Below are 24979 nucleotides of genomic sequence, written 5' to 3' on the forward strand. Positions count from 1 at the left end.
TAGTCTAGTCATAGTCTAGTCATAGTCTAGTCATAGTCTAGCCTAGTCTAGTCGATAGTCTAGTCATAGTCTAGTCATAGTCTAGTCATAGTCTAGTCATAGTCTAGTCATAGTCTAGTCATAGTCTAGTCATAGTCTAGTCATAGTCTAGTCATAGTCTAGTCATAGTCTAGTCATAGTCTAGTCATAGTCTAGTCATAGTCTAGTCATAGTCTAGTCATAGTCTAGTCATAGTCTAGTCATAGTCTAGTCTAGTATAGTCTAGTCATAGTCTAGTCATAGTCATAGTCTAGTCATAGTCTAGTCATAGTCTAGTCATAGTCTAGTCATAGTTAGTCATAGTCATAGTCTAGTCATAGTCTAGTCATAGTCTAGTCCTAGTCTAGTCTTAGTCTAGTCCTAGTCTAGTCTTTGTCTAGTCTTTGTCTAGTCTTTGTCTAGTCTTTGTCTAGTCCTAGTCTAGTCCTAGTCTAGTCCTTGTCTAGTCTTAGTCTAGTCCTAGTCTAGTCCTAGTCTAGTCCTAGTCTAGTCCTAGCCAAGTCTAGTATTGTCATAATCCATAATTCGCCGACTGAGTTCAAAAAGCAATAACAAGTTAAATAATGTAATAAAATCTTTTACTTTATTTAGTCCTTCTTTTCAAATAAACTTCAAAATAATTAAACAATTACAAACGATATTTGGCCGCCCTCAATAAAGGATATTTATCACCGGTGCACAGACCACGGAAGTCATCATAACTTAAATCAAACAAAGACAGGCCACCCAAACCTTTAGATCTAACATAACTGGCCTTATTCGAAGCGGAATCGGGATCTTCATAACTGATCCAAATGCCATGTTCACCATTATCATCAGCTGGACGATAAGCGTAAGTGCCGTAACGTTTGGTGGGATCACTAACACGTCTAAGAGGAGCATCGGCACCCTTAAGGAAAGCATTGGCAGGATTGGGTAATTTAGCACAAATTTCTGGCCAACTTAGAAGACCAGGAGTTTGACTTTGCATGCCAGCCTCAGCGGGACCTTCAGTTTTGGGCACAACGGGCACACCAGTAGAGCCGGAATCAGAAGTTAGCTTCCACGCACGACCATAAGTAGTCATACCCAAAATAATTTTATGAGCAGGACATTGATTTTGTAACCAGTAAGATACTTGATAATCGGCATTATAGTGAGGTAAACGATTTTGATCGTAGAGTTCATATAATGGAGCAGTAAAATCGGCTTCTTGGGGATTGCGTTCAGGTGTAAGGAAATCAAAGGCAGCCAAATTGACATAGTCAACCAAACTGGAAACAGCAGGGACATCAAAGTACCCTAAAATAAACAGATAAATTAATTATGATTTATATATTTTTTAATATTAAGTAATAAAGCTTACAAGTCGAGTTAACATTAGGAAGTACAGTTAGGGTCAACATCAAACCATCGGGTTTCAAGGCATTTCTCAAATCACGCACTAAAGTAGTAAACTGCTCCTTGTGCATATCAGCATTGGGATCCACAATAAAGTCTCCAGTAAAGACTTTCTTAAACTTTTTCCAGATGGAACCAATATCGGAATGAACTTTGCGCGGTTTATTTTTTGGAAACTGGAAGGCTAAATCGATACCATCAAAGCCATAAGAGCGTACCATCGAATAGGCGGTATTAATAAAGGCGGTCTGTTTGACACGTTCACCCTCTAACAATTCAATATATTTATTAGGATGATCGGGATCTATGTCTTTATCGCCACCAATACTGAGTAATATCTTCAAATGAGGATATTTCCTTTTTAGAGATGTTATTTCGGAAAACTGATGTCTATGTACATCTAAATCTTCATGTAAACTGTAGACCTGGTAGAGATCAGGTTTGATACCCAATGAACCATAAACCAAGTGAGAACAGAATTGTAGAGCAAGTTCTAGATCGGGATTTAATAGCTTGCCCAAACCTGTTTGGAAGAGAAGAGCGAAACAGAGGAGGTGAAGTAATGAATTCGATTTTTTAATAAAACATATTAATTAACACCTTTTAATATGATAAATTAAGGTTGAAAACATATAAATATAACGCAAGTCGGTGTGACATCACAAAGTAAATAACTGTGAGGCTAACGTATCGTTTTTATAGATTTCAGGTATTTCATTATTGTTAGATAAAATTTAAACAGCATGCGATTAATATCATGAAAAACCGTGGCCCTAATGTTGGCTTAATGTTTAAGTAAATTTAAGAAATGGGTGCAAATTGGACATACTTTTCTTTTAGAAATATTTACCCATATGCATAGCCAAGTCAAAATTTAGTAGTACATTTCGTTTAACTGAAAATATAAATTGTGAAGTATAATCTTGAGTCGCAAATGAATCTAACAAATTTGTGAAGATTTATATCATGCCGTTTTATGGATCCAATAAAAATTGATCGGTGTTCCGAGTAAGTAATATTTATTGTATAAAAAATAAACATTATTTCATGATTAAGTACATTTAAACAGATTTTTGAAGATTGTTCCATAGTAGGGGACAATCATTAACCGATTTTTTGGAATCCTCTATGGGGACTTGACTGTCATAGTGTAACCTATATCATATAATAAAACTTTTATGTCTGATTTTATCTCAAAACGATTTATTTTAGACTATAAACTTAAAGATACCTACATTTTTTTTGCAGGAAGCTAATCGGGATAAGTTCGAATATGGATCTATCTCCTTGAATGTTGGTGAGGCTTTGTCAAATTTGATCGTGATAGTTATTTTAAGTCGCTGTACCAATCAATAAAAAGTGAGTGAGATTAAAGTGAGAATCTTGAATCACGGTCAAAAGTGTGCGGTCCGTATACATATAATATTAGTGTTCTCTCTTGAACAACATCTGTACAGTTAGATAAGTAGGTGTTTCTAGTAATGGCTAAGCGCTCCAGTTCATACGTGGAAATAATATACCATTTTCGTTGGGATATATGTACATATATAGCTTATATAAGAAGTCGATTGAAGGCGGTGAAGAATCTTATACAACTTCCCGAAAAAAAACCTAAACATATCAATGTTTCCTTCGAAATTAGGTAGATATGGCTATTTTACCGGTGTTCAAAATCGAAAAGCTATCTGACTCATTAATGCAGAGGTTTGGTAAAAGCAGTCGTTTGTGAAGGGCTTTGAAATTAGGCATTGGAGCCAACTCGTTTTAGTTTTCTCCAAGTTCAAAACCTCATTAGATCCCGATTTAACGATTTAGTCTTGCAAGATTGACTCCAGAAGAATCAGGTCCATAGACAAAAGAATACGAGTGGCAGATATTACATTCGTCCAAGAATGTATTAATTCGATTAAAGGTGATAGATAGAAAGTCGTTTATGATAATTTAAAAAGTGTTTGAATGAAATCGGAGCCCTGGGTTTTATATATGTATATATTTATTAAAACTTATCCCATCTTCAACTATCAAACATGTGAATTTTTGAAGGTCCTATACTTTATAAATCGATAATTTTGTTCATAAACTTGGGTTTGGGGTTGGGTAGGTTCAATAATTGACCGATCCTTATAAATGTTTACAGAATTTTGTAGCAAATTATGAGCGTTAAAGTCATTTTTTGAGGTGGACTTTATGATAGGGTTGGGTCAGATATGGACCGATCCGTATAAAATATTACAGAGTGATTTTAGTTCCAATAAAACTTGTTTATATAGGTATACTTCGATGGGTCTTAGACAAATATTTCAAATGTATTCAAATATTTTTTGATGGTGGGTAAAAAGGAAAATTCGTTTCCAAATCCAATGATACTACTTTAGAGATTAGTGCAGAAAAAATGTTGTTGAAATGTCGAGTGCAACTATCATGCAGTGAATTGATCAACACCACTGTTAACACACATGGGCCATTATGTCTCTAGTAGAACGAGCAGTTCGGAATCCATATTGTCTATCGGTTGTTTTTAAGTAAATTACCGGGTAGTAGTTAAAAAGACTTTCCATAAATTTCGAGAACGTGGAGCAAATCGCAATTGAGGGGTAGTTTTTTGAGGTTTGAGGAGTCCATTTTTTAGGAATTGGTTGGATGTGCGAGTGAGGTAGAACATTTCCTAAGAATATTAGCTGACATGGCATCTGGACCCGGAGATTTTCTTACATTAAGCTCCGACAAAATTTTCAAAGCTTCCAAAAAATAGAACATTTTGTCTATGTGACCGATTTTGTCCAATGCCAAACCTTATAGATCGATTTGGCAATAAAACATTTTAACGGTTTAATCCATTGAAAACTTTACAAATGTCAACTAAATTATTGACAACACTGTCGCCCACTTACCATAAAAAACAAACAAACTTTAAACATTTAAATTCCATTAAATATTCATACATGATCATTGTAAAAACTTGAATATTCTATATGTAATCGTGTATAAACACTACATCTTAATTTGTCTCACAAACTATTTATTATTTATTATTTCCGATGATCTCGTACAATCTCCAGCGACAACTTAAGCGTTTAATATTTTTCATGATTTATTGTTGATAATCAAGTAAACATGATACTTTAGTAATTTAAATAAGTCTAAGTAGATACAAGTTTTATTTCCGACTTCATGACTCATTTAATACACTTTTTTTCTCAAAACATTTTATAAACGTAGTTAATGCTGATCAGGTGCCATGCGACGTGTTTATGTTCTCATTGAAATATGAGAATTTCAATTAAATTTTAATAACATTTAATTATTTAGTTTGTTGATATTTTAGCACCGACGACCACAAAAGACCTTTTTTGTTATTTGTTTATTCGTATTTATTTAAATTGTTTACTTTTTTGTTTATTTATTCTGTTTTCGCTTTCATTGTTTAGTGAGCACTGTGGGGCTGGGGGATTTTTTGTTATTTAAATGATTTCTCTAGAATTTTATAGTGGATTTAAGTCTCAAGTAATTTTTTTTTTATTTTTAGTATTATGTATAGATATTGTAAGTAAAGCAATACATTGATAAGCTACTGACCTGTGTTATTTATAGTTCATTGAATGCTTTGTTTTGTTCTACATTTTATACTTTGCTACAGTGGGTGACAAAAAAATTCAACTTTAGTTAAAAAAAATTCCCTATGAAAAAACGAATTTTTGTAAAAATTTATAATGTTTCTTTCGGATATAATAATAGCATTGAACAATTTTATAGTTTCTTCATTAATAGCAAATTCCTATTGGCTGGCATGTGGACAGAAATTTTGAGAGTTTGTTCCAATATTTTGCAAATACGTTGCACATATTTACTATGAATGAGATCACCGAAACATCTATGTCTAACCCTACGTCTATACTAGAAACTAATGTCAATTTACTTTATTATTTCTTAACAATTAGCAATTTTACTTTATTGCTACTTAATTATACAACATTTACTCATTATTTTAAGTATTGCAAAATAACTACATATTAACTAATTACGAAAATATTTTTTAGTAAATAAATTTACAACGTAATTAAGACTTTGTTTTGTTTTAAAATATATTTTTGGGGAATACCCCCGAGCAAATAGCGAGCCAATTTCTTGAAGAGCTGAAAAAGGGGGAACTACCTACTAACTACAACGAACAACTAACTAACGAACTAACTACGAAACGAACAAAGAACAACTAACGACGAACTAACGAAACTAACTAACAACGAACAACGAACAACTAACGACACTACTAACTAACTAACAACAACCGAACTACAACAAACAACTACAAAACGAACGAACGAACGAAAACTACGAACGAGAACGAACACGAAAGAACAAAAAGAACGAAGAACGAACGAACGAACGAAAGAACGAACGAACGAACGAAACTAACAACGAACGACAACGAACGAACTAACGAACGAAAACGAACCGAACACGAACTAACTAACTACGAACTAACTAAACTAACTAACGAAAAACACTAACTACTAACTAACTAACTAACTAACTAACTAACTAACTACTAACTAACTACTAACTAACTAACTAACTAACTAACTAACTAACTACTAACTACTAACTAACTAACTAACTAACTAACTAACTAACTAACTAACTAACTAACTAACTAACTAACTAACTAACTACTAACTAACTAACTAACTAACTAACTAACTAACTACTAACTAACTACTAACTCTACTAACTAACTAACTAACTAACTAACTAACTAACTACTAACTAACTACTAACTAACTACTAAACTAACTAACTAACTAACTAACTACTAACTAACACTAACTAACTAACTAACTAACTACTAACTAACTAACTAACTACTAACTAACTAACTAACAACTAACTAACTAACGAACTAACTAACTAACTAACTAAACTAACTAACTAACTACTAACTAACTACTAACTAACTAACTAACTAACTAACTAACTACTAACTAAAACTAACTAACTAACTAACTAACTAACTACTAACTAACTAACTAACTAACTAACTAACTAACTAACTAACTGACTAACTAACTAACTAACTAACTAACTAACTAACTAACTAACTAGCTAACTAACTAACTAACTAACTGACTACTGCGCTGTCCGCCATACATTGCAATATAATTCCACGTTGATTACTGACTATCTCTAATTTTTATCCTGACTGTTGCCCATTTGACTTATTTATGGCTCTTTAAACTGTATTCCGAATGGCCACTTATATGGATACTAGGCGTATAAATGGACCGATGTTGGTCATTTTTAATATCAAATAAAACTTTTCAATAGAGAATATTTGTGACAATTTTCAACCTAGCTTCTACCATGTGGTCCCAACAGTCTTACAGACGAACATGCTCAGAACGTCTTAGAACTTAATAAGGAGACACAATATATGTATGTACATACTTTTGTGGGTATATGACCAATATTTCGCAAACGGAATGACAAAATCAATATTTTTTGATGGTGGTTACGGTATAACAAGAAAGAAATTATAGTTGCTCATGAGCGATCGTATGATACCCTACACCAAAGGGATAATTGCTATAATGGTGCGTTCTTTATAGCTATGTTGATTTATATTGGATTTAATCTTAATAATAATATACATACATAAATAGTTATGTGATTTAGGCAGTCCTTATAAGAGGACCATGAGTAATTATAATTACTCATAACCATAATCATGGGCTTAGCCTCATAATATTTCTTACTTCACAATGTATATGTGTGGTGTAGAGTATTATATAGTCGCATGATCGACTATATTTTCTAACTTATATTTAAAATAGTAACTCAGAAATATAAGTAGGTGTTAATAGATGTGTGAAAATATTTTCTATTGTTAGGAAATTTTTATATCGGAAATCATTTCCGGCAATTAACTTAATAATTTAATAGACATTAAAACTCTGCTTAGTTTCGACCGTTAGATTTATGGGCTAGACGTACTGGAGACACATAACTTTGTCCCAATATTAGAGCTATTAAGAATAAAAGTATTTATAGGGGTCCCTTATTTTGACGTCACTATTTCAACGGTAGAACGATAATCATGCTTGGTTAAATCAGTCTTAAAGATTCCAGTATAATTGGTAGAATTGGCTACTTTACTAATTGTTTTTACCGGTTTGGACTATTTTCAACAATATATAATAAATGGTTTCAGATTTTTGATTCTGGTATAAAGTTGGGAACACTCTATGATAACGTGAAAACGGCTTTAATGGGATCAGCATCTCTTATACAGAAATGTATTTCAACACTTGCTTGGAATTTCAAAAAGAAGCAGTCTTTTCCCGGGTAAAATCGCATCTAATATTGTTATATATACATATATAGCAATTTTTCCACACACTGTATAATATTAATAACTATATATATATTTAACCACACATACAATATAATACATAATTATTTCTTCAAACCAATATAAATATTTCGAAATTTACCTTCACGTATAAAACTGCCCGAATCATAATAACACATAAGATTAGCGGTGCCATTAGTAGCGCCATATATGCCGGCTACTAGCGATAATAAAATTAGCAATTTCATGATGTTCTTCTCTATGTTGATCAGTTAATACTAATACTATTATGCACTGGAACGAGAATTTTACGAAAAATATTTAAGAGACAATACGAAGCGCTATAACAACCGTAATCTCTAAAAGTTTAAATGACACTAAATTTCTTCAATTAAAATAGAGCTTAAATGGAGCATTTAAAACTTGAAATATTTTATATTTACATAAAACGAACAATAGGCAATTAGAACTTTTCGAGTTAAAGCTTTATTTTTTTGAGAATGATAAAGATAATAATAAGATGCTGAGCACAATAATACAAAGTATTTAAATTTCTGTTTGTTTATATTTTTATAAAAGCTGACAGAATTGTCAGCAATGACAACGTCAGCGCATCAGAGCAACTATAGTGATCACGTTACTATTGTGTATGCTAAGTAGTCAGTCTGTCAATCAGCTTATCGCTTAGCTTTAAGTAAATTAAATATAGTTTTGTAGTTTTTTTTTGGCGTTTGTTTGCAAAGTATATAGATTTAGTTGATACTACGATAGGGGAAATAAATATTTTAAATTATTTATTTCAATTTCTTAGTATTTGAACATGTACATATACATTATTTAAGGTTTTAATCTCTAAAACACAAGCATGAAAAATATACTCACACTTAAGGTCAATACTTAGCAAATTGTATAATAAATTACGAGGCAATTTTTTTTTAAAAATATATTTTTTTTTTCACTAAAATCTAGAAATTTCCTTAATAACTAAACGTAATCTATAAATAACTTTTAACCGAACGCAAAATGGGATATTTGGCGCCCGTACATAAGCCTCTAAAATCATCATAACTAATATCGTACAGGGCCACACCACCCATACCCTTCTGTACGGCATATTCAGCCTTAATGGCAGCAAAGTCTGGATCATCAAAACTCATCCAAATGCCATGTTCTTCATTTTCATCGGCTGGACGAAAAGCATAATTACCATATTTATGCTCTAAATCGGTTACTTTGCGTACGGGAGCATTGGCACCTCTATAATCTCCAGCCGGTGTTATGGTCACTTTGGCACATACTTCAGGCCAACTAAGGAGACCTTCCTTTTTCGATTGTAAACCTGCCTCTGCTGCTCCTTGGGTAGCTGGCACCACAGGCATGCCCGTCAATCCAGAATCGGTGGTTATTTTCCAGGTTCGTGCATAAGTAGCAATGCCCAAGTTAAGTTTATTGGCCGGACAGCCATTAGTAATCCAATGTTGTACTTGAAAGTCGATGTTATAGTGAGGCAAACGATTCTGTTCATCTTTGAGATAAATGGGTGCAGTGTAGTCGGCTTCTTCAGGATTACGTTCGGGTGTGAGGAAATCGAAGGCAAATAGGTTGATATACTCGAATTGATTGTGGATTTTGGGAATATCAAAGTACCCTAGATGGATGTAAAGATATAAAAATATAATTTAGGGTTTCAAGTAAGTTATAAGTTGTACTAAAATATGCAGTTTTTCAGATAGTAGTCCAGCCTGTAAACCAAACTATTGGCTTGTCCATAGTCCAGACTATTGGCCAGACTGTAGCCTAGACTATATGGCAGACTATAGACTAGAATAGACTTTATATATTTCATGTATACCGCGTTACAATCCAGACTACAGTTCATACTACTTATATACTATAGTCCAGACTATACACTTTATTGGCCAATCTAAAGCCAAAACCATAGTTCAGACTATAAGATAGACTATATTCCAGATTATAGAATATACTATTATCTGGAATATAGATCAATCCAACTTATAATCCAAACTATATTTTATACTATAGTTCTGACTTTAGACAAGACTCTATTTCTGACATTATACTTGACTTCAGACTGTAGATTTGTCTGTTATCTAGGCATATCGTAGTCAAAATTAAGTTCAAATTGTAGTTCAGACTATCTACCAGTCTATAGTACAGACTATCGACTAGACTATAGGCCAGATTGTAGACTACACTACGTATTCACATCCAAACTCAGGTTTTGATTACAGTATAGACTGTAGTCCAGACTATAGACTAGACTATTGTCCATGCTAAAGACTAGACCAGAATATAGAATAGGCTATTGTCTAGAATACAGATCAAGCTATAGTCGAGACTATGGACTATAATCCAATCCAACTTATAATCCAAACTATATTTCAAATTATCAACTTGACTATAGACTAAACTATAGGTCTGATTTTAGAATAAACTAAAGTCCAGACTTTAGACTAAACAATAGTCCTGACTTTTTACCAGACTATAGTCCATACTATAGCTCAGCCTATAGATTTGACTAGGCTACAATATAGTCCAAACTATACATCAAATCGTGAAATACTTTACAATATTAAGAACTATTCGATAATCACTAATCAATCAAAAATGTCCATACTTACATGTTGAATTAACATTCGGCAACACTGTCAAACTCAATGACAAATTAGCAATGTTATAGGCATTTTTCAAATCACCCACAAAATCCGTAAACTGTTCTTTATGGATCTCTGCCTCTGTATCGACAATGAAATTTCCCGTAAACAATTTCTTAAACTTTTTCCAGACCATACCAATTTGTGAGTGAACTTTACGTGGTTTATTACGAGGAAATTGGAAAGCCAAATCGAGACCATCGAAACCGTTAGTCTTAAGCAGATTAATCGAGGACTGTATGAAATTTTGATATAGAGGTTTACCACCCTCCAAAAAGTGTATGTATTTATTAGGATCCACTGTATCGATATCCTTATCACCACCCACACTTAAAAATATTTTCAAATGAGGAAATTTCGATTTCATAGCGGTTATTTGGCGATAGTGGAACATATCACGATCCACATTTAGACTGTAGATATCATAAGTCTCACGTGTTAGACCAGCATAGCCATAAACCAAATGGGTGCAGAATTGTAAACCATATTCCAATTCATGTTGTGGTAATTGAGCAAAGGCTGTAAATTATATATTGATATGATTTAATCGAACTACACGCCAATTTTAATTGTACAAAACCTTACCTGCTCTAGTGGAACTTTCTGAGTCGTAATAACAAACTAATCGTTTATTTGTCTGTTGAGCCAAGGAACTTTGTATTAAGCACAAAAGTGCTAAAGAATTTATAAGTAGCTTTTTCATATTTTGTGGAATTATTACTATTTGCAATAAATACTTGTTTGTTCTCTGTAGTGTTTCGAACGAGTTTTAAATTGCAACTGATTTTTGAATAGCAGCTTTAATGGCTAAAATACGATGTTAGTATTTTTATGTACGATTAATTCGAGACAAGTTTCTTATCAAATCCGAGGTTTGTTTTTTTAATATTTTTGATTTGTTTTGTTTTTTTCAAGATTTTAATAAATGAATAATATAACCCAGCGAAATTGTTTTGGAATTTTAAATACTTCTTTTAAATTAAAAATTTTACTGCTATTACTTAAGTGACAGAAGATGTCTGATTCTACTGTGGTACTTCAACTCAAAAATCTTAAGAGAAAAGAAACATTTTAACTTTATTTCTACCCTTAATCAAAAACAATATCGGGTAAACTAAAGACTAGACTATAGCATAAACTAAAGACTAGACTATAGTCAAGAATAAAGGCATGGTTACAGTCCAGACTATATTATAGTACATACCAAAGACCATAATATAAGTCATGCTATCGAGTTGAATATAGATAAGTATTTAGTTTAGATTAAAGTCAAAACTACTAAATAGACGATATTCCAAATCCTATAGTCCAGACTATATTCCAAATACTATAGTCCAGACTACACATCTAACTGTTATTTGGACTACACTGAATACTATACAAACTATATTTCTAAATCTATTTCAGACTATAGAATAAATTATGGTTCTACTTACGGCATAGGCTAGATTATAGCACAGACAATATACTACACTGTAGTCCAGACTATAGACAGAATCATCAATACTGTGTCCTAGACTATAGTCAAGACCATAGAAAACGTGGAAACTAAACTATATATTCGACTATAGACTATAAACTAGGCTATAAACGAGACTATAGATTATATACTAGACTATAAAATAGGCTATAGACTAGGCTATAGACTAGACTATAGACTAGACTATAGACTAGACTGTGGACTAGACTATAGACTAGACTATAGACTGGACTATATACTAGACTATAGACTAGACTATAGACTAGACTATAGACTAGACTATAGACTAGACTATAGACTAGACTATAGACAAGACTATAGACTAGACTATAGACTAGACTATAGACTAGACTATAGACTAGACTATAGACTAGACTATAGACTAGATTATACACTAGAATATAGACTAGACTATAGACTAGACTATAGACTAGACTATAGACTAGACTATAGACTAGACTAGACTAGACTATAGACTAGACTATAGACTAGACTATAGACTAGACTATAGACTAGACTATAGACTAGACTATAGACTAGACTATAGACTAGACTATAGACTAGACTATAGACTAGACTATAGACTAGACTATAGACTAGACTATAGACTAGACTATAGACTAGACTATAGACTAGACTATAGACTAGACTATAGACTAGACTATAGACTAGACTATAGACTAGACTATAGACTAGACTATAGACTAGACTATAGACTAGACTATAGACTAGACTATAGACTAGACTATAGACTAGACTATAGACTAGACTATAGACTAGACTATAGACTAGACTATAGACTAGACTATAGACTAGACTATAGACTAGACTATAGACTAGACTATAGACTAGACTATAGACTAGACTATAGACTAGACTATAGACTAGACTATAGACTAGACTATAGACTAGACTATAGACTAGACTATAGACTAGACTATAGACTAGACTATAGACTAGACTATAGACTAGACTATAGACTAGACTATAGACTAGACTATAGACTAGACTATAGACTAGACTATAGACTAATAGATGACTATAGAATAGACTATAGAATATATTATAGACTAGACTATAGAATATACTATCGACTAGACTATAGAATATACTATAGACTAGATTGTTATTGAATAGGACCGAATTTCAATAATATTGAATGGTCCCAAGATACTTTACTGATTCTGTTTTTGACCTTGATTGCTGAAAGGAAGAAGTGCTACTTATACCAAGAGTCACAATATCTGGCGAATGAACACTTCTTTAAAATTAAATTCGTTTAGTGCTAAACATGATCTGAATTGCAAAACATTTACTGGGTTTTTATTTAAAAATTCAAAACACATTACAAAAACGTCATATAGAACAGTATTTAGTCAGTACTTGCTAATTTATTTATATTTGTTTCTTTCCGTTGTTTTATTTGTTTGTATTTGTATTATTCAATATCAAAAGTCGTACAACTCTTTCCAGAATTTTGATATGAATCAGACAAAATTGTGTTTCGTTATTGTTTTAATGAGTGATTACGTATTACGTACTAAGTACTCATAATGATTAGAACATTAATCTATATTTAAATTATTAAACAAATATGTATGACAAAATTTTCGGTAGAAATGTTTTGAGAATTGAAAAATACAGAATTCATAGTAAATTTTAAAACACATGACTACAACAAAATAGAGAAACGTGTTTTGCCGTTTAAAGAAAATAATCTAAAGTGATTTCTGAGAAAATCTTAAATAAAAAAAACTAAAATTCCAAGTCTAGGAATATATAAAATATAGGACGTTTTATTAAAATACATATAAAGTAGAAATTTGTCTTAAAAACTATAACATATTCGTTGGAAAACTAAGGAAACTGTTTATTTAAAAAATATTCGGGAATAACGTTATTATTGATGGGTACAGTATGCTTGTACTTTTGATGTAATATTCCCAAAACCTGGCTTATGCGAGTTAATATCGGAAATGGGGGACCCATGCAAAATCGTTGATAATCATCATGTTGCAAATCAAACAAAGTCACCCCGCCCAAGCCACGCTGTTTAGCGTACTCCGCTTTAAAGCCAGCAAACTCGGGATCATCGAAACTTATCCAAATACCATTGTTGCCAATGTTATCAGCCGGTCGGAAGGCATAATTGCCATACTTATGCTCTTGATCTACTACCTTCTGTAATAGGCCTTTAGTACGCAATTTTATGCAAATTTCGGGCCAACTAAGAAGGCCAGGCATTTGAGATATTTTTCCTTGATCAGCAGCACCATCAGTGCTTTCGACTACTGGAACACCAGATAACCCGGAATCAGTAGTCAGCCTCCAGGCACGACCATATGTTGCTATACCGAGATTAAGTTTATTTGCTGGACAGCCATTGTTTATCCAATGATCGACTTGATATTCAATATTGTAGTGAGGTAAACGATCGGCACCGTCTTTGAAGTAAATAGGTGCAGTATAGTCAGCCTCCTCGGGATTTCGATCGGGTGTAAGAAAATCAAATGCGAAGAGGTTGATGAATTCGAAGTCATTGTGAATTTTAAAGATGTCAAAGTACCCTGTAGAATAAATTTGAATCAATTATTTATGATATTAATAAAATCTAGTGACATTTACGAAAATTTAAATTTTGTAGATTAATATTTTAAAACATTTTTCGATTTTTTATAAAATTTAAACTCAAATGGAAATTGCCAAAATCATTGAAAACTTTTAAGAAACTGCTATAGAATCTAAAAATTAATGCACTCTTCAAAATACTCACACGACGAATTAACATTTGGCAATACCGTCATCGATAACTGTATATTCACCTTCACAAGGTCGTTCTTTAAACCCTTAACAAAGTCCGTATATTGCCGCTTATGATTCGGCGCTTTCTCATCAATAACTTCATCACCAGTAAAAATTTTCTTCACATTTTTGACTAATCTACCCCAACCTGTATGAACTTGTCGTGGTTTATTGTGTGGCAATGGAAATGACAAGTCCAAACCATCAAAATGATTGAGTTTTAAGAAGGTTCTCACATTTTCATTGAAATGTTCTTGTCTGACAATGCCAGCTTCCAAGAATTGTAAATATTGTGGAGATAATTCCGTTTTATCACCACCCACACTTAAGAATATCTTTAAATGGGGAAATTGTGCTTTCAAATCGCTGGGTTTTGGATCCAATCTTATTTTCCCTACTTCGAAGGTTTGTGGTAGAATTTGAGCGTAACTATAGACCAGATGACTGCAGTTGGCAAGAGCTTTCGAAAAGTATTTTTCAAAATTGTAGGTAGATTCTGTGTACGAAAAGGAAACAAGATCAGAGTTTGAGGATCTCAATGTATTTGTTACCTTACCTGGTTTTATAGGACTAACAGCATCGTAATAACATACTAGTCGTTTTGATACTGGTTGCCCCTGTCCCTTAGCAGATGACGAGAAATATATAACCCCCACAAGAGTTAATATTGCCAGTTTTAGTCTGAACATTTGTAGTATTTACTTTCGTTTAAGTTGCCTTTAAGGCTGTTTAAATGAAACTGAAATTATTTTATACTGAATAAATATGAAGATGTCTACTTTAATGCAATAATGAAGTATAATTAGCCATAATGTGGTTTTAAAGAAAAATTCACAGCATGACAAATCGGTTGATGCATTAATTTACGAGAGTTGTAAAAACCACATTAATTGTAACAAGTAAGAAATTATAGTCGGGCGAGGCCGACCATATAATACCCTACACCTTTGACAAAAATATAATGTGATTTAGTTGCCATAATAAAGCATTTAAGTTGAATTGTACCTTGCCTTAGATATACATACTTAAGCCGTTTATTGTTGAATAAAATTGTGAACATTTAAGTGAAATTTTGATGGGGGCTTTTCGTAGGGGCTAGAGTCATATAAGAACCTATTATTATGGAATTCGTGGGGGTCATCAAGTCTTGTATACAACTTGTTTATTGCAGCTTTTTGTCGAGATATGAGTATATTAAACATAATTATGAACTTAAAAGCCCTTTTCGGCGGGTTCAGTTGTATGGGGGCTAGGTGAAATAATGGACCGATGTAAACCATTTTCAACAGGCTTCATCTACGGTACCATAAAAGATCATGTGCCAAATTTCATTGAATTATCTCCAAAATTGCGACCTGTAGTTTGATTACAAGTTTTAAAAGCCCTATTCGGGGGTTCAGTTGTATGGGGGCTAGCTGAAATAATGGACCGATGGTAACCATTTTCAATAGGCTTCGTCTATGGTATCATAAAAGATCATGTGCCAAATTTCATTGAATTATCTCCAAAATTGCGACCTGTAGTTTGATTACAAGTTTTAAAAGCCCAATTCGAGGGGTTCAGTTGTATGGGGGCTAGGTGAAATAATGGACCGATGTAAACCATTTTCAACAGGCTTCATCTACGGTACCATAAAAGATCATGTGCCAAATTTCATTGAATTATCTCCTAAATTGCGACCTGTAGTTTAATTACAAGTTTTAAAAGCCCTATTCGAGGGGTTCAGTTGTATGGGGGCTAGGTGAAATAATGGACCGATGTTAACCATTTTCAATAGGCTTCGTCCCTGGGACAATATAAGACCATGTACCAAATTTCATTGAATTATCTTCAAAATTGCCACCTGTAGTTTGATTACAAGGATTACAAGCCCTATGGGGGGTTCAGTTGTATGGGGGCTAGGTGAAATAATGGACCGATCTTAACCATTTTCAATAGGCTTCGTCCCTGGGACAATATAAGATCATGTACCAAATTTCATTGAATTATCTTCAAAATTGCGACCTGTAGTTTGATTACAAGGTTTACATGGACGGACGGACAGACGGACGGACATAGCTAAATCGATTCAGAAAATGATTCTGAGCCGATTGGTATACTTTAAGCTGGGTATAGGACCAATATTATTGTGCGTTACAAACATCAGCACAAACCCAATATACCCTCCCCACTAAGTGGTGTAGGGTATAAAAACCGGTCTCATTGCATTTTATTGCGTAGAAATCCAAAACTAACTAACTAACTAACTAACTAACTAACTAACTAACTAACTAACTAACTAACTAACTAACTAACTAAAACTAACTACCTAACTAACTAACCTACTAACTAACGAACTAACTAAAGAACTAACTAAGCTAACTAACTAACTAACTAACTAACTAACTAACTAACTAACGAACTAACGAACTAACTAACTAACTAACTAACTAACTAACTAACTACTACTACCTAACTAACTAACTAACTAACTAACTAACTAACTAACTAACTAACTAACTAACTAACTAACTACTAACTAACTAACTAACTAACTAACTAACTAACTAACTAACTAACTAACGAACTAACTAACTAACTAACTATACTAACTAACTAACTAACTAACTAACTAACTAACTAACTAACTAACTAACTAACTACTAACTAACTAACTACTAACTAACTAACTAACTAACTAACTAACTAACTAACTAACTATCTAACTAACTAACTAACTTACTAACTAACTAACTAACTGACTAGCTAACTAATTAAGTACATGTTCTGCACTACACCGGTCTATACCACACTCCGTAGTCTGGTCTATATGCATGACTATATTCTGCTCCATTGGCTGGAATATAGTGATATCTAAAACCACTAAATAAATTAGACTATAGTAATGACTTTCATCTAGGTTTTAGTCTAGACTTTAATCAAGGTTATAGTCTGGTTTATCATCAGGAATATCGCATATTCTATAGTCTGGACTATGCTATAGTATAAATATAATCTGTACTATGGCTTAGTCTTTAGTCTAGTCTGGATTCTAGTCAGGACTAATCCAGTCTGGACTATAGTCTGTTTCTTTAGTCGCGTTGTTGATTATGATCGGTGAATGTCCGAGAGAAGAAACAGTACTCAGGTGGTCCACTATGTCAATAAAACAAACACCTTCTACGTGATTGCCCCGCTTAGTTCATTCAACTGGAGTTCACAAAACCTAATTTCTAATTTTTGCAGTTAAACTATTTAATACAATGTCAAAAGAAATTTTTGACTAACCCACCAGAACTTTCGATCTGAAATTTCGTTTCTCATTTCGTCCATATTTACGATATTGATCTGCAATAAAACCAACTAACCAATATTTTTTTTTTTTTTTGCTTAAAAAATAATTTAAAAAAATGTTTTAATTATTATAATTTTTAATAACTCAATGCAAACGGCAGCAAAAAAGGAAACTCAATGAAAGAAACAACATTATAAATAATAATTAAAGGCCTTTGAAAAAACCACATGAAACTTTTATAAACATGACAATATCGAATGAAATAAAATGAGACATTAATAAATATTTTAATTTTTTCATATGCAGTTAATGCTAAAGGCACAGAATCTTAAATAATGTTAAATCACTATAAAAAAAGTAAAGCTAATTACAACCCTAGATGATTATTAAAGAATCTTTATTAACATTTTAAATGTTTTCCTTATTTTTTGGAAAATTTTTAGTTTCTGTAAACTGTTTAAGAATCTCTGCTTAATTTAATATAAAATAAAGAATTCACTATAAAAAAGTGTGAAAACAAATTTACAAGTGAATATAATTTAAAATCATAAATGTAATAATGTTACAGCACCACCAGCCATATTGATATGACAGAACATTCACCAAAAAAAAAACTCTGAGAACGATAAAAAACCCTTAACTGAAAGCTATGAATTTTTTATGTTAAACAATTGTTTTTTTAATTACATTAAAAAACTGTGTACAAGAATTAAGTATTAACGAAAAAAAAAAAAAAACGAATTATTTAATAGCAAAATGTACAAAAAATAAATTAATATTAACATTAATGCAAAAAAGTTCATATGAAATATATTAATAACATATTTTAACAGGGGCGTGGATATTTGAAATCCTTTTTTGTGGATTCATCAATATAACTTTAGATTTCAGCCAAAAGAGCAGTAAAGTAGCCAAGGCAGGAACCTTGTCTCTGGAAATCTCTTTAAGTGAAGTTATAGTATATAAAGATCTTAAAGTACCAATTGGTCTATAGCTCAAGATAACTGGTTAAGTGGTAATCAATTCAATTAGTACTCAGTACCATTTATAGTATCGATCTGATCAATCTCCTTTCTTCAGGCTTAATTTTCAGCTTTGTTAAGGCTGAGTTATCAGCTATAAAACGGGCTGGGAAGTGACTTAGGTTTTATCGAATGAACGTCGAAATGCTTTATGCGAACACCTGCCGTATAGGCATACTTCACGGTCATTATTTTTCATCCACAAGGTGAGGTGTGAGGACTCACCAAAGCCCCTTTTTATACATGGTTCTGCCGGTCCATGTACAAGCACTTTGCTCAAGTACTCATGCTATCCAATATATGACCATTGCTGTCCCATTGCTTAACTTCCGAGATGTAAAAACATCATTTCCGTTTACAACCACATATGCTTGTTGTCCTCGGTTGAGTCGGCAACAGCACCTAGGTAGTCCGAAACACAAATCCATTAAATAAGGTGAGGACTTTTTTCTTACTCACAGAAAACACACTGTGGTAAATCTGGTATGAACAAAATTTTCCCTGAACATACCTGGACAAGAAAGGAAAATTCATTTGTATCACTAATATAAGATACCTTTCATCCATCATCATTCAACCCAGCACATTTCTCATTCATCCGACACACTCATTGAGAACAACATCCAACACACTCACTCTAGATATAAGGGCGGGTAATATCCGTACATTCATCCTGTATCATATACAAAGGTAAATTCCAAAGTCACTCCTCTGTGCAGTATCTGTTGACTTCGGCAACATTACCGAACTTATCCCAAATTATAGATTTCATCGTGCATCAGTCCTTTAACCGACATTCTCTTCCCGCGAATTTGGGTTTAAACCACAGCGCCTACGTGGATCACGAAGAAACCTAAACCAATTGACCAGCCAGGACAAAGTCCTGGGGAAACAGGCCACCGTAGTACCAGATTATGTGGTTCTCTGGTCCGACTCCAAATCAAATCATTCCAAAGAAATACATCTGATCATCACCAGTTTATAGTCCCGGCAGACCAGAGGTATTGGATCCAAACATACCAAGATGGGGTCTTTCATCAAGGTAACATGTCCCCGGTGGGAAGGTTTTATCGAATAAACGAGGATGATTAATCGAATAGTATATACCGATAACCTGGAAGCCCTAAGAGTATTTAACCTACATCAGACTTGGTCCTAGAACGCCGGGCATCGCTAAATAAAATAGCGAAACATTCCACAATATGATTATATTGGCTTCCAGGTTATCAAAAGATATCTGGTAATACAATTGCGGTCTCTGAGGCATTCATTCTTCAGACATTATGTTACATAGTAATTGGTACATGCATCGTACTGGATTCATAATTCATCAGGTAAGATATTGATTTTGTATATACTTATGGTTAGATGTTAGTACGTCAATGCTGCCATGATATCGGGAGACAAATCTCAATTAACAGAATTTTTTTCTCCATTGTCTGAGCGTCTATTACTATATTTCAACTATTATCCTTCAGCTTGGAGTTTTATTTTCTTAAAGAACTTCCAGGACTCATTCCTCCAGGCAGTTTTTCGAGTTTCACACACTAACGTCTTTCCAGTTCTTATTTCTTACGTCAGACGTCCACCATCCTTTAACCTATATCTCCCTATATAGTTCTATATTTTGCTCATCTTGTGTAGAATCTTGATCTGTATATAGCATTTTTTCAGTAGTGAAACCAGGATACTTTTGTCCGTAACAATGATTCTCCGATGACGATTATTGTCGAATACCTATGGGTTGGCAATTGGGATTGAGTTAGACCATTTTTCGCCTATAGTAGACAGCTGAGAATCTTCCTGAAACAGTTCGAAGAGCCCAGTGCAATAACCTCGAGGTGTCTGCTTGATTTCAACTATGCGATATCCAATCTTGGGCTTATTGAGACATATTCGTACTTTTGCTGAACCTAGATAGTGGTATAATAGAAATGGACTAATTCGGATTACAGTGACACTCATCTTACTGCAGTTCTTTAGCAATCCTACGGGATCTCTGGAATCTATTAAGCCCTCGTACAAGTGCAAGGGGCACCTCAAAGTGTCTGTTGTGATTCCAACTTTGCGGTATCCAATCTTTAACTTCTTGAGACGTATTCGTACTTTAGCCTCAACTAGATAGTAAGTACTCTAATAGAAATTCTGGACTACTTCGGATTACAAAGATATTCGATTAACTACAGTCCTTTAGCATGATTGTAAGGACTCTAGAGACCCATCAAGTACGAGGAATACCACCTCTATAAACCTCCATTTTTATTCTAATGAACTTAACCCTCACATAACGCCCCTGCTAAAATGCATACTTTTATTTATGCAAAAAAATTTGTAACGGTTAAAAAATTGCACAATTAACACAGAATCTGATTAAATAAAAACAAATTAAGTGGTTTGTAAATAAATTATATGAAAATATTAAATACATTTTTTCACAAATAACAAAATTTTTTTCAATAAAATTTATTAAAGTTTTTTTCTCTGGCAAAAAAAAGAATTAACAAAAATAATTAAATTTTTACAAGCATTAATTAAAAACTTAAATCCACTTAGAAAGAAAAACCCAACACCTGTTTTAAATCTCAAACTCTCACTGACAAAGGCAGACCGAGTAGTAAAAGTAGCCGGATAAAATCCAACATTAAACCCCTTTATGCTCTTCTTTGCAACAAATAGGAAAAAGCCTTAAGGTTTTAGAAGTTCGTTGTGATTTTTTATACCCTACACCACTTTATTGGGGAGGGTATATTGGGTTTGTGCTGATGTTTGTAACGCACAATAATATTGGTCCTATACCCACCTTAAAGTATACCAATCGGCTCAGAATCATTTTCTGAATCGATTTAGCTATGTCCGTCCGTCCGTCCATGTAAACCTTGTAATCAAACTACAGGTCGCAATTTTGAAGATAATTCAATGAAATTTGGTACATGATCTTATATTGTCCCAGGGACGAAGCCTATTGAAAATGGTTACCATCGGTCCATTATTTCACCTAGCCCCCATACAACTGAACCCCCGAATAGGGCTTTTAAAACTTGTAATCAAACTACAGGTCGCAATTTTGAAGATAATTCAATGGCACATGATCTTTTATGGTACCGTAGATGAAGCCTGTTGAAAATGGTTTACATCGGTCCATTATTTCACCTAGACCCCATACAACTGAACCCGCCGAAAAGGGCTTTTAAGTTCATAATTATGTTTAATATACTCATATCTCGACAAAAAGCTGCAATAAACAAGTTGTATACAAGACTTGATGACCCCCACGAATTCCATAATAATAGGTTCTTATATGACCCTAGCCCCTATGAAAAGCCCCCATCAAAATTTCACTTAAATGTTCACAATTTTATTCAACAATAAACGGCTTAAGTATGTATATCTAAGGCAAGGTACAATTCAACTTAAATGCTTTATTATGGCAACTAAATCACATTATATTTTTGTCAAAGGTGTAGGGTATTATATGGTCGGCCTCGCCCGACTATAATTTCTTACTTGTTTATATTTTTGTTTATTTTTTAGACATTCTCAAATGAACTCTTTTTTGTTGTATGTAAATTTTTACAAATGTTCTCAACAACATGACTACAAGTTTTACTGTTTTTTTTTTTGCTATCTTCTAGTCATATTTCTGGGGAATCTTCTTATTGTGTAGCCGTTTATCACCCTTTTCTTATGTTGTAACTATTTAATTCCGAAAAGTTAAAATAATATTTTCATTAAAATCGCATTCATTTGAAAATCATAAATTGTACTGTACTGCTTTATAAACAGTGGGAGTAGAAATGTTAAGTAAGCAAAGAAGTGTTTGCTACGTCAAACTGTTATGAGTTTACAGTTGTAGACCATGTTTTTTGGGTTTCCATTTTTAAAAAGTTTCGATAATTTTCCAATTTAAGGACTTTCTCTAAAAATTCATTAGGCCGTTATTGGACCTGTTGTTCGATCCTTTTAATGGATTATGTTGGTGAAAAAACCTATAAAGAGATTTATGAATGTACTAGCATACCCTGGGTGCTTCGCTACCCTAACCAATATTAAATACATACAAAATTTTGTTTACTTTTATAGAAAATTAAAATTGATTTAAAATTTTTTTAATGTTTCAGTTTTTACGTTCAATATTACGTGAATAAACTCGCATTCAGGAAGAAGATTGTATTTTTAGTTTCATTCGTTTAGCTTCCACATTATAGAAAATTTCGAAATTACTATTTGAAAAAAAGTACTATAAAATACCTCTTATTTAATCAAACATTTTATGTTTCTGTGTTCAATATTATACACAATTCAAAAAATATAATTTGATGAATGAAAAAGTACCAAAAGTCCCTTTCAGTAGATTCTCATTCACTAAGGTCTCTATATTTTAAATTTTATATTTCTATGTTCAATTTCGTAAAAATATCAAAAAGTACCGGAAAAAGGAAAAATCTCTCTCAACAAATTCTCATTTAATAAGGATTTATTCCGGTTAACCATTATAAATGTACAATCTGAAGTACCCTTTATAAAAAGTTATAAAGGGCCAAAAAAGGTACCAAAATCACCTTTGTTAAACATTTTCACCCCTTAAAAGTACGAATTTCAAAAAAGTTCCAGACACCCATCTGCTTATTTTAAGAGTAGATACAGGTGCATTTAAAATTTTTCTTGTATCACTAATATTAGGTAAAATAATTAGAAAACCTGTTTTACCCGTTTTTTCCCTTTTTTACACCTTAAATGTACAAATTTACTAAAATCCATTTTTAGTGGATCTATATAACCAAAAACACATCTACTGTCAAAATTTTATTATTCTAGGTTCAGCCGTTTGGGCTGTGCGATGATGAATCAGTCAGTCAGTAACGGTACTCTTTTATACATACATATATAAATAAATTATCGTACAAAGTTCAGAAATCCAGATGTGTAGTTCCTTAAAATGTTCCTATTAGTACTGTGTCTGATCTATCTGATCTATCATCGTTCCCCCGCATATATATCTAATTTCGATGAAAGCCTGGCAATCACAGAGAGTATGTTCTAGCGATTAATTTGCTCTATATTCGTAAAGAGAAGGCAAATCGTCATGCTCTCGATGGAATTGTCCCCATTTTAGTGGTCCAATCCAACGATCCTTTATTTCAGGTGTTATTAGTAAAATTTCCTTTATTAAGACATTTTCGATAAAATTTCCTTTAATTAGAAATTTTCGATCAATTTTTCTTTTTTTTCGTAAAAATTCATTTTTATACCCTCCACCACCATCAGTGGTTATAGAGGGTATATATAAGTTTGTCGTTCCGTGTGTAACACCAAGAAATATTCATCTAAGACCCAACAAAGTATATATATTCTGGGTCCTTATGAAATTCTGAGTCGATTTAGCTATGTCCGTCTGTCCGTCTGTCTGTCTGTCTGTGTAAAACACGCTCACGTTAAAACTAAGCAAAGGAAATCAACCAAATTCACCCAAAATATTTATTGTTATCCTAAGCAGTTTGGTATTGGAAATCAGCAAAATCGGTTCACAACGTAAAAAGCTATGAGTAAAAATTTCAGACTACCTCGAAAAAAATTACGTTTTTTTCATAATTTTTTTGAAGTTTTCTCAGAAACTACTAAAGATATTTCGATAAATTTTGTCACACATTATTTTTTCATGGCAGTGATCAATTATGTTGAAAATCTTTAGAATCGATCCAATATTTCCCATAGCCCCCATACAAAGGTATATATTCCCGGAAATTAGTTTATCGCTAATAACTCCCTCAAATATATCGGTATCAGCACAAAATTTTGCACATGCAAATATAATATGAACTGTCAACGCAGATCTCAGTCGGTCCACAATTGGCCATAGCTCCCATACAAGGTCCACTTCCGAAAATCACCTAAACGCACATATTTCATTGATGAATAAAGCTATTGTGATAAAATTCGAGTTAAACATGTTTCGTGTACATA

At 32.9% G+C, this 24979-nt stretch overlaps 3 protein-coding genes across 3 annotated transcripts; all 3 read right to left on the reverse strand.

The window, feature by feature from the left end:
* Positions 1–600: 600 nt before the first annotated feature.
* Positions 601–8151, reverse strand: LOC119611992 (chitinase-like protein Idgf2). The gene is made up of 3 exons (XM_037967698.1): positions 7908–8151; positions 1385–1942; positions 601–1320 (listed from the first exon to the last, which is right to left on the reverse strand). Exons 1-3 carry the CDS (start codon positions 8011–8013, stop codon positions 668–670), a joined length of 1317 nt encoding a protein of 438 aa, XP_037823626.1. The 5' UTR covers positions 8014–8151; the 3' UTR covers positions 601–667.
* A 542-nt stretch (positions 8152–8693) lies between these two features.
* LOC119611995 (chitinase-like protein Idgf1) lies at positions 8694–11230 on the reverse strand. Its single transcript, XM_037967701.1, has 3 exons — positions 11026–11230; positions 10408–10959; positions 8694–9413 (listed from the first exon to the last, which is right to left on the reverse strand). The coding sequence occupies exons 1-3, from the start codon at positions 11141–11143 to the stop codon at positions 8761–8763; spliced, it is 1323 nt and encodes a 440-aa protein (XP_037823629.1). The 5' UTR covers positions 11144–11230; the 3' UTR covers positions 8694–8760.
* Positions 11231–13681: 2451 nt separating this feature from the next.
* On the reverse strand, positions 13682–15466 carry LOC119611998 (chitinase-like protein Idgf1). Its single transcript, XM_037967703.1, has 3 exons — positions 15279–15466; positions 14694–15218; positions 13682–14487 (listed from the first exon to the last, which is right to left on the reverse strand). Exons 1-3 carry the CDS (start codon positions 15409–15411, stop codon positions 13778–13780), a joined length of 1368 nt encoding a protein of 455 aa, XP_037823631.1. The 5' UTR covers positions 15412–15466; the 3' UTR covers positions 13682–13777.
* Between the last annotated feature and the right edge of the window lie 9513 nt (positions 15467–24979).

The sequence above is a fragment of the Lucilia sericata genome, unplaced genomic scaffold (genome assembly GCF_015586225.1).
Source record: "Lucilia sericata isolate MDLA Ls3-8-SP2 unplaced genomic scaffold, ASM1558622v1 Contig001577F_arrow, whole genome shotgun sequence".
In the NCBI taxonomy this organism is placed as follows: domain Eukaryota; kingdom Metazoa; phylum Arthropoda; class Insecta; order Diptera; family Calliphoridae; genus Lucilia; species Lucilia sericata.